Genomic DNA, 10,747 nt, shown 5'->3' with positions numbered 1-10,747 from the left:
ACCACCTAAGGAGACTTTCCGCTGTGCCTTTCGGAGCCAGACTTGCCTATCCCGCATCGGCCTTTTTAGCCATCAGCACACTTGTACTAAGTGTGGATACAGCCCTTCCCATATCTTCGTTCGCGAAGCCCAGCCATGATGATGCTAGTTTCATCTAGCATCCAAACTTGGCCAATTTCTTTAATAAACCAACGTCAGCTTTCTAAACTATCATTTGGCTTAGAGAGTTTTCATGGTTACAATTTTCGGTAACACCACCCTTCTCTGGTCGTGCTCAGAACAAGAACTGTTACACACACACACACAGGGTATGATTTGGCATTCTTTATATCCACAATACATCATAACCATGCACACACGCAGAAAAAAAAAACAAACACACACAAAAAGATCAAGCGATGTGTATATTTACAGAGTGAATTGCACTTAACACAGGAACCGGGAGTAAAAGTAAGTGAAAGGAACCTCACTTCTGGGTTGCGAAAGGTCAGTGCTATTTATAGCCTACAAAGCCTGACAGACAACACTACAGTGCATTATCTGACCAGTTTTGAACTAAGAATTACTGTTATTTATTGAAACCACAGCCCCGGAGATACTCATCTCACATTCCATTAATCACCAAACCGTGTTAAGACTCTATAGAGTCTTAACAAGTCAAAAGAATCCAACCTCAGCCCTTTCTCATTGTTATTTCACTTGAAGGACAGTTAGTCTTCAGCTCTAGCTGCCTGATTTTTATTATTCAAAATTCAGGCCCCTACCATTAATACTGTTTTTCCTAGTTTGTTTTTCCATGAAGCAAAAAGGCCTCCCTAAGTGACCGAGTCACTTCATTAGGGACTTTTTTCTTCTACGGAGTCCAGAGCCTCTTGCTCTGTGCTTGGAAGGGAAACGATCACCAAGCACAGGCAAGACTCAACCATTAACAGCCCACAAAGAGATCAGATCCACAACTTGGCAGCAGCACAGCATGCAGGAAGCAAAGCGGCAGGAAGCAAACCCACCTACTGTACATTCTTCCGAGCAGCTTTTGGTAAGTGACCTACTCAAAAGGCACAGCCCACTCCTTACCATCGTGGCACGTCCAGCTGAGAGGTCTTGCTCGTGCAAGAACACCCTGTTACCAGCCTTTCCGCGTGCTGCGGGGACAGCGCAAGTGATCCCACAGAACCGCGTCCATACAGAGGGTATCTCTAGGGTGCAGCGGTCTCTCCACCACTTCTAACCTGCCACAAGTGCTGAGAAACAGCCACAGGGAGAAGAAGGGATCGTAGCGCCTTTTCCTGCTACCAAATTTTTTGGTCTCTGCAGCACACACAAAGAACTCTGTGTTAACAAAGTGACAAGCAGTCACTCATCAACTGGACTTTGTTATTTATACAAGTACAGAGCTTTAAAACTTCCCTATGAGCTAAACTTCCTTGTCCTGTGCAGGCTACAAAGTCTCGGTGGAGATCCCAGACTTCAACTCGCCGCATCTGTAAGCATCTGGCCCGAAGGGAAGTTAGACTGAGGCAGTCCACCCAGAGAAGTTATTTTACCCATTACTTCTCTGTGTGCTCACCACCACATCATTTTGGTGAGTTTTGGCCCCTACTCTCCCCGTAACAAACAGGGCAGTTAGCAGGACAGACCCCTGTCTAACTCTGCGTCGAAGGCCCTGTTCTGAGTATCAGCAGGAGCCTCCAGCTGAAGTCAGACACTGTGTGGTAAGCACCCAGTGCTTTTTAGTGTTATTTTTCAGTAGTTAGATGAAAATCATCCTCAACATCCAAGTAAAGTAAGTATAGCACACGTTCCTGCTTTCACTGGCAGCTTTCCTGTCATCAGGAGTTCTACATAAGCCAAATACTGCTCTCAAACCTCTTGTGGCAGATGGAAGAGAGCTGGAACCTTTTCTATTTTCCCCACAGTAATACTGAGAGACACAGAGCCAGTGAAGTTGCAGCATGAAGCAGTCCAGGTGAAGTTACATTTAACTTATTTACACATCAGGAAAGCATGGTTAAAGAGTCTGGCCTGTCGGAGAGCTTCTTTGGAAAGTCAGACAGCTCTTCAAGAGTCCAGGCTTCCTCAGGATTCCTCCAGGTCTTCCCCTCTGCAAGCTCAGTGGCCATCACCACCAGGGCTTGGGTTGTAGCTCTAGTTTCTGAGGAGCGTCCCTTGCAGCAGGACACCAGCGGAATGCTCGGGATCAAAAGCACTGTGCACTGCCTGTGCCACAGGAAGATGGTTTTACCAGGCTGGGCTGGTCCCCTCGCCTTTTTCAACTGGCGCTAACAGCCCCCTACTTACGCTAGGCAAGAGCATCTCAGACCCACCAAAGGACTACCCGGGGAGCAGCACAGCAACCTGGGAAAGAGCCCATACCTAGTCTAATAAACTCGAGTGACCCCAGGAGATAAAACCACCACTTCACTTTACAGCACTCGCATCATAAGCTGCATGCGTGCACATGTGCACACACACGCTTCCCACATCTCAGGAAGGGACTAAACTGCTTCTCAGCTGCTTCTACCAGGCCACATTGATTCTAGAAGCTTCATGTTGAGAACAGAATTTGCCGAGTAAACACATTAATACATCAACCTGAACTAATTAGTCTGCTAAACAGCATGACTCTTCCTCATGCTGTGCAACTCATTTCTTTATAAAAAGCTTTGATCAAAAATTAAGGAGCCCAGCTCCAGTAGCGTCCACCTGTTCTTGAGTGAAATACAATCAGTATCTCTGAACTTTCCATTCTCTCTGACTTCTGACTACTGCCTGCACATCACATTCCAGTCCAGGACCACCAAAAAGGAGATGTCTCCAGTCCCCACTGGCTGCACCTTCTCTCGCAGGATGCTATTGTAAATACCAAGTGTTGCGGTGCTTCCTGAACTGGGACACCCTTAGGACAGAGCACTGTGACGCCTCCAGAGGAATTCAGATCCTCAATCAATGAGATGAGGCTGCAAGCGTGCACCTCCTCGCCTTGAACAGATCCTCTAAACAAAGTTGAAAAGCGGAGGCGCTGGGCACCACACGCACCCATCGCCCTCACTGTAGCCCTCAAGGTGCGTACAGTACAAAATTAAAGGCATTGGTCTGTAAATCTTATAAAAGAAAAGCCATCAGAGTTAACCGCCCTCAATTTTATTACATAACCAGACAGAACAGTTGAGACTGGAATGTCAGATTACCCCTTCGAGCACAATTCACAGTTTCATATTTGCTTTGTATCAGAAATGAAAAATCAACTCACTAATACGCTGGCAGGATTCACCGAGTGAGGTACAGTCACAGAATACAGAGCAAAAATTCACTGCAAATCGCTTCGCTAGCCTTCGGAGAGCAGCAGACAGTCTCCAATTCTTCCTTTAGATAGTTTCACCCAGTACTTGCCTCATCATAACATTCAGCGTACACCAGAGGGGATGCAGGTGTGTAAGAGCTAGTGAATGATGAAAAGCCATCCTAGAAGATTTTGCACAAGCTAGCAAGAGACTGACTACGCGTGTTGTGATAACATTCTTCCCGTTCAGCAAAACAAAGTATTATAGGAGTTAGCCCTGCTGATGACAAATCTGTTACATCAGGTGAAGTACAATCATCTGAGAATTACAGTCTGCAATTCAGTAAAACAGAGTAAGAGGAAAACAACAGGTTAGTAGTTATTCTGTGAAATCTTAATATTATGCATCTTAGCAGGGGGTTAGAAGATTATGCTCAAGGTCAATAGTGAAAGATCATGAAGAGAAAGTTCGAGACGCTATGGTTCTGCAGAAGTTTTACAAAATGTATAAAGTATTGTGTTTCTCTACAACAACCAAAAACCCTTACAAGTGCAGGTATATACATGACATGAAAATATTGCTTCACTCACTCAAACAGGGGTAGGAGAGATCTAGAGAAAAAGCAGCATGCAAAAAAACCCTGGAACTATAGAAGATCCTGCTTTCAGACACTGACCTACAGTATAAAAGAAACCTACTTGTACAGGTTGCAAAAGGTTTCCAAAACCAATATGCTGGCCCTTACTGTACAATAATGTTAACTGATTAACAAAAGCCATGAATAAATATTAAGCCACTTCATAAAGCCTGCCCAGGCAGCAGGGGCATTCATGGTGGCAGAGAAAGCAATGCAGACATACTTCATTGTTCCCAAATAAAACAAGAATAGAGAAAGATTTCCCAAGCAGGAAACTGTAAACTACGCAGCCAGACTAACTGTATTAAGGGTAATGACATAGTAAGTAATGTTATTTTCAACAGCGCTTATTTGTGTGCAGCCACTAAAAACCTCACTGTGAGACTTTACCAGGACAGAAAACAGAGCGTTTGGTAGGACAGCTATTTTCTTTTAATTTCTCCCCCATGTTTACAAAAACACAAGAGAAAATAAATCTGACTACGGGAAGCAAAAACCTTGTCACCTAAATGTAGTTATTTCTTCAACTGTTATAGTCAAGTCCCCACGGTTTCTCTCCCAGAAAAAAAAAAAAAACCAAACAACAAACAAACAACAAAAAACCCCACAAAAACCACAGAACCATTTGAGGAGAGTGTTTCATGGGATAATATCCAGCAGCAGATGTTCCAACACAAACAGGTCTATCAGATCAGTGCCTACATTTCAAGCCCAAGAGTCACCACATGGAAGGGGATTTCAGAGGCGGGGGGATGTTAGCCCTACAATTAAAGCTCTAAGATGAAAAGGGGGTCTTGGGAGCAGGGTAAAGGAGGGAAGAGGGAGTCACTGAATCACAGGAGATAAGTGCACACGAGTTTCTAAATGAAGTACAGACGAAGTGAAGGGCATGAGAGTCATCTACAGGAGGAGGTCACAGGTTCTGACAGCACTGGAGTTTGTTGGATTTCTGTCCGTCGGTGGTTGGTGGGACACTGATGTCGACTACGTTGTTGCCAGGAGACTCGTCGTGCGCAGACCGATCTGCGATCTGCTTCTGCGAAACAATGCGGTAGATTTCTGAAACGAGAACAGACTTTGTTAGAGCCCAGGAAGACACCGTCTCCACCAGAGCACGTGGCAGAGCGAGCTGGCAAAGATGCCAGAACCCGCAGCTGAAAGATTTTGACTTGAGAGCTGTGGAAGGGAATCTCATCTGACCAGCTGTGGCACAGAACATCTGGCTGGCCTTCCCGCTCTGTAAGAGATGAGCCACCTCTGTCTGGAAAAGTTACTAAGACAAGATTCCTGACTGTCTTCCACAACTGCACTTCCTAGCACATTCTTCTTCAATGACTCTGTGAACACGAGTATTATTAAAAGACTTTTTTAAAATGCAAAAGGAGCAGGAACGCCCATTTCTAAAATAAGGAACCGTTTTCTTTTTGATTGCAAGAAAAACGGGCAACAATCTTAAAAGACCAGGAGAATGTCTACAAAACATTGCGCAGCCACAATGACGGTACCTGTTGCACTTGAGCTTCTGGCAACGTGCTGCTACCAGATGACAGAGGTGTCTCTGCAACCAATCCGTTTTGCCACCTATGGCAGTAAAAAGCCACACAATTCCATAAAGCCCCATATTGATCCGAAAAAACACTTTTCCTGAGAGAATTAATTTGTTTGAGTCAAATTAATTTATGCCTGAAAGCACAGCGATCCACAAGGCTGCAACCACTGAAGAGGGACTGCCAGGTTAAAAGCTTTCAGAAACAAACCATTTCAACTGCATAGTTAGTAGAAACAATTTAAGTTGAAAGGTTTTTAAATTACTTCATTCACTGACTAAAAGCCCTTGTTCCAACTTCCCTCCATTGTGAGACAGGAAAAGGGCAAGCACCTCCCTGGAAGCCTGCAGTAAATATTATGGTCACATTCACGCAGCCACAGCCTCAAAACAACAACACCCAAAGTCTTTAGTACAGATTAAAAATCATGGGGGATTACATGGGTTTTGTTTATGTATTTATATTTTTTTTCACTACATTTACATTGTTTAAAATGGAAACCTTTAAGCTGAGATGGATCTCCTTGCCTCTGGCTCCTTCAGCTCTTTTGGCCAAATAGGATGAGGAGACCTGACCAGAGATTGTCACATCCCCTCTGGTTGTGCTCAGTGCTGTACTTTAATACAAGCTGCCCAGAGTCATCGTGAAGCCCTCTTTTCGTTGGCACAGAATCTGTTTGGGGCTTTTGGATTTGTTTTGGTTCTATTTTTTCTCCATTCCTTAGTGATCCCTCAAAGTGGTGGCCGGTACGGAAACTCCTGTCCTACTGCTCCCTCCTCCAGGTTCCCTGTGGCTGCTGCCAACTCACTGCTCTGCACAGCACATTTTCCCAGGTTTCTTCTCCTCCCCGAGAAGGACAATTCACCTCCTGGTAATTACTTTAGGAACAGCCTTTTCAGGAGTACTCAGTCTTACGAGCCACATCCCTACTGTATCTGAACTGGACAATCTCAACACGTTTGGGAGCCCAGGATGCTGCTGAGAGATGGTGTTTTGAGGTCGGTTTGCCCAGGCCTTGAGTTCTGGCTCCCTAAGTATCACCTTATCTGTTCCAGCATCGGGGCTGGAACCTTAGGCCGTCTTCTCTACCCAGAGTCAGTCCTGGGACAACACTGCAAGGGAAGACAGGATGGACGGTGACTGCTGAACTACGCCCAGAGCGCTAAAACCACCACGGGTACCATCTCAAAGGACCAGACAATTTGTTTCAGATCCAGCCAAGTGCCCCAGAGAAGCAGCGAATGTGCCCTGAGGCTGCCCTGCACAAGGCCCAGACTCTAATAGCACAACGCAAATCTTGCTGGCCAGCAAATGTAACACACTCCTAGCCTGTCAGGCTTTTCACTTACAGGAGCAGCTTGGCGAGCCTTTTTCTCCTGCCTGCCTCTTGGTCATGTTCACTTGATCGTCTTCCTCTAATTGCAAGACATTTCTGGTACCAAGAGATTTGGCCAGCACCCAGCCCAGTGATCCCAACGCTTCTTACTGCTTCCCTGCACACTTCTGCAAAAGAAACCTAAAAGAGACCCCCTCACAGAATTCACTGTATTCAAACTCTGCTTTTTTCCCTAGTAAGAGCCTCTTATTCTCACATAATCCAGAAACAATAATGCAAAGCCAGTTCTTTGGTCAGCTTCCAACAAGCAACATACACCAGGCACTTCCTGATAAACAAGTAGAACCAGAACAAAGGCTCGTTCTCATTTCACTGAAATCAATATCTGGTCACAATAAAGCTCAGAAAACGCTCATCTTGACACGTTGTGAGACGTGTAAATCAGGCACAACTTCACAAAACCGTGTAGGGGTGAGACTACTGAGACAGTTCATTGATACAGAATTCAGCTACGGGAAGCAACAGTCAGGAATTGAATGTTGCCAACTCTTTGTGTTCACGGCACAGATCTTAAAGAGCTTTTCAAGACACAGAATGAGCGCACTAACAAATTCTATGGCACTTCCCCCTCTTTAGAACAAGATTCAGATCTCAGGGGGCAGCCAGAGGTAGAACAGCAATGCAATGCTTGTTTGGTAGCCCTCTTCCTATTTAGATATGATTTATAATGGTTCTTTGCCAATTACCAATTACTTAATTTCTAGAGTGGAAGACTCTGCTTTGACACATCAACTTCCTCATCACCACAAACAGTATTTTGAGACACGACTCCCGCGGAACACATCGACAGCACTCAGCCATGCTGAGGAACGTTCTCGAGCAGTGGAAATCATAAGCCCTGGCTTCACTTTGGCCTGTGACCACCATCCCCTTCTTAGACAAGGGGACATTCCCAGAAGGAAGTTACACTGCCAGTGCGCAGTCACCTACAACCCCTACCAGCAGCTGAGAACAAGAGTTCAGAAGTGTGGACAAATTACTATGTACTGGTCTGCTTCGATGCAAGAGAAAACACTGGAACACCTAAATTCCTAGCGTGGCTGTGGCTTCATCACCTGAATTTTGTGTGGGCACAGACCTACTAGTGCCTTTACAAGAGCGCTATTGCAATAGCTTGAATTTATGGAACATCAGGAGACTGGAAACCTCCAGATTCTTGGGCAGAAAGGAACGTGTGGGGTGAGAGGCAGAACACAGAGAGAAGATTCTAGCGAGCTTCAAAACGGGCCCACAAAGGAGATCCACTACCTCAGGAGGTGCTCTGAATCCACAGCAAACCATACCTGTAAGGATGTTCTTGAAGGCTTCTTCTACGTTTGTTGAATCCAGAGCAGAAGTTTCAATAAAAGATAAATTATTTTTTTCTGTAACACATAACAAGTGGTTCAGTTAAAAACTTTAATAGCACTTTATTTCACCTTTACTTTGAGGTTGTACCTTTATTTTTAGGTCAAAACAGCCAGGGCGCAGTCTTTCCCCCCGTCCCCTCCTGTTACTCTAGGAACAACTTGGTGCACCATTTATTTAGCCACTAGCGCTTCAGCAGTGTCACCTCTGACCTCTGCCTTTCCATACCGTGAGAACATTTTGCTCACCGCAGCCCTTGTTCAGTCAAGCAACACAACATTACCCTCATCTGGCTGGAGACCACACCGAGCAGGACCCTGAGCAAGAGCACGGGCACATGGGCTGCAGCAGGAGGCACAGTTCTCCTCTGCAACCCCAAAAAGATAAACGGACCTACACCTTCCTCATTACACCCCACCTCCAAAGTACAATAAACCCCCCTACTAATACAGCCCATCTTCTTCTTTCCTCTTACAGTGCAAAGGAGGTGTGTATACATATATGTTTTATTTTTTAAAAGACTGTGATTAACACCCAAACATCATACCTAGAATGATTCTGTACCACTCGCCTGGCAACAGGCGAATTTCAGCCACAGAGCTCGAACAGCAACACCTGTACCACCACTAGCTATTTAAAATAACCTTAGTAGGAAATCAGAGGCAAAAAATCAGGTGTTGAACCAAGTGGCCGAAGCAATGCACTACCTAGAGTGCCTACTAGCGCCTCTTGCTTCTCTTACACAGACTTCACTCCTCATTCTTCTGAAAATTTGAAGTGGTTTTACCAACCACGAGGTACTTGCTTACCAGCAAACTTCAGAGAAACATGTTTAAGCAAGCCCTAGTAACATTCCTAAAAGCACTTTAAAATCTATACATTTAAATCCCACTTCCAAGCTCAAAAGCCACCTGAAGGTAAGCTGGATGTCCCTAGGCCTGTACGGGCAAAAGAGGATTTGAGCAGTGCCTTGAAAAATAAGGAAGAGAGAGAACTGATGTAACGGCAGCAGCTCATGTAACCCACTAGATTTTCTCCCAACAATTGACAATCTCCAAATCGGATGATCGCTGCATTTGAACGAAACTAGGTGACGCTCCTATAAGCAGTAACGCTCTGGAGCAGAAACTGCACCGTCTAGGAGCAGATTCGCTGTTCATTTGCAGCTGTCCCCACTGATATGTGCTCAGGCCTCTAGGAAGGAAGGAAAGGCATTTTGTGTTGTGATATTTTATATTTAAATTGTGACATTTTCTCTTCTAGATGTTGCTTACTGTTTCTAGCCTTGCTAGAGGAAGTGCTTAATCTTCAGCTATCAGGCAGCTCAAGGACAGCGTTTCAAAAACACGTACTACCACGAGATTCAAAAAAACCCCACAAAACAAAACCCAACAACCAACCACACACACTATTCAATAAGTCAAGATATTTTTGTTAAAAAATAAATAATAAAAAAAAGGCATTTAAGACTTAAGGGTCAAAAATAAAACCTGAGGTCAAAGTTCAGCCCTGGGTAACAATGACAGCTCGCACCACCGTCCTCACGGTTCAGAAAGCACCAACCCAGCACACGCTGCCCACAAACCTGCGAAAGCCCGGGCCTCGTCGGTGGGCACCGCTCTCAGGTGACGGAGGTCGCTCTTGTTACCCACCAGCATGATGACGATATTGTTGTCCGCGTGATCTCGAAGCTCCTTTAGCCAGCGCTCCACGTTCTCGTAGGTGAGATGTTTAGCGATGTCGTAGACAAGAAGAGCCCCAACAGCACCGCGGTAATATCTGAAACCAGAGGGCACATTCCTTCGCGTGTCCAAGCTGCACCAACCAAGCCGGTCCCTCATTCTCACTGCTTACTGCTAAAACGTTAAACCCATTCCACTCACTCTGGAAAACGTTGTGCTGAGACCAACACAGCTGTTGGGGGCCTTTTTTAAGCCTAAAATCAGATTCCAAGTGGTGGGGGTTTTTTTAATGTTGTTCCTAAAAAGTTCCAATATACGCAACAAAATCCTGAAGGGACGGCAGAAGCTGTGATGTTTTTAGTCTGCTAAAACGGTGTGGAAGGAAACTCACAATACATTTAAGAATCGGTAGTGCTAAGAGGTTTTAGTGAAGTTATAACTTATCTTTCCACTAGGGTAGCAGTAAAATGTCAGTATTTGTTGCTGATCTTTCAAATACATCCTGCTCTCAAAAATTAGAGGGGGCTGTATTGACGCTTAAGCACGTACTGATATAATAATAATAAAATAAAGTAATAATAATAAATAAAATAAGCCCATAATCCAAGAACAGAGTTCGCTCCCTCAGTGCAGGTTTAGGCCCATTTCAACTCAAGCCCAGGGCTCAGGACAGCACAAGCCCACCTCTATGAGCAATCCTACAACGTCCACCTCTCTGTGCCCCAGAGCCTCACCCTGTCTCCTGTGCTTGGCCAGCACCTGCCCGACCCATCGTTGAACCGACTCGGGGCACCACGTCAGCAGAAAACGTTCCCTTTTTCCTGGCGGTTGGCGGCGTGCGGGCTTTGACACCTCCA

At 45.2% G+C, this 10,747-nt stretch overlaps 1 protein-coding gene across 2 annotated transcripts in view; it reads right to left on the bottom strand.

Moving 5' to 3' along the window:
- Window positions 1-3,119: 3,119 nt before the first annotated feature.
- The window catches only part of RAB11B (RAB11B, member RAS oncogene family), an 8,970-nt gene continuing 1,342 nt past the window's right edge, over window positions 3,120-10,747 (bottom strand). The window contains exons 2-4 of one of the 2 annotated variants that reach the window (XM_009868497.1): window positions 9,794-9,987; window positions 8,145-8,225; window positions 3,120-4,977 (exon numbers count right to left, since the gene is read on the bottom strand). In XM_009868497.1, coding sequence (XP_009866799.1) covers window positions 4,832-4,977; window positions 8,145-8,225; window positions 9,794-9,987 — 421 coding nt within the window. In that variant the 3' untranslated portion in view covers window positions 3,120-4,831. The remainder of the gene's footprint in view (window positions 4,978-8,144; window positions 8,226-9,793; window positions 9,988-10,747) is intronic. The other variant, XM_009868505.1, reaches the window with a different exon arrangement.

Source organism: Apaloderma vittatum, unplaced genomic scaffold, assembly GCF_000703405.1.
Source record: "Apaloderma vittatum isolate BGI_N311 unplaced genomic scaffold, ASM70340v1 scaffold44070, whole genome shotgun sequence".
Lineage (NCBI taxonomy): Eukaryota > Metazoa > Chordata > Aves > Trogoniformes > Trogonidae > Apaloderma > Apaloderma vittatum.
The sequence above is the reverse complement of the archived record's forward strand: the minus strand, read 5'-3'. Positions and strand labels throughout refer to the sequence as shown.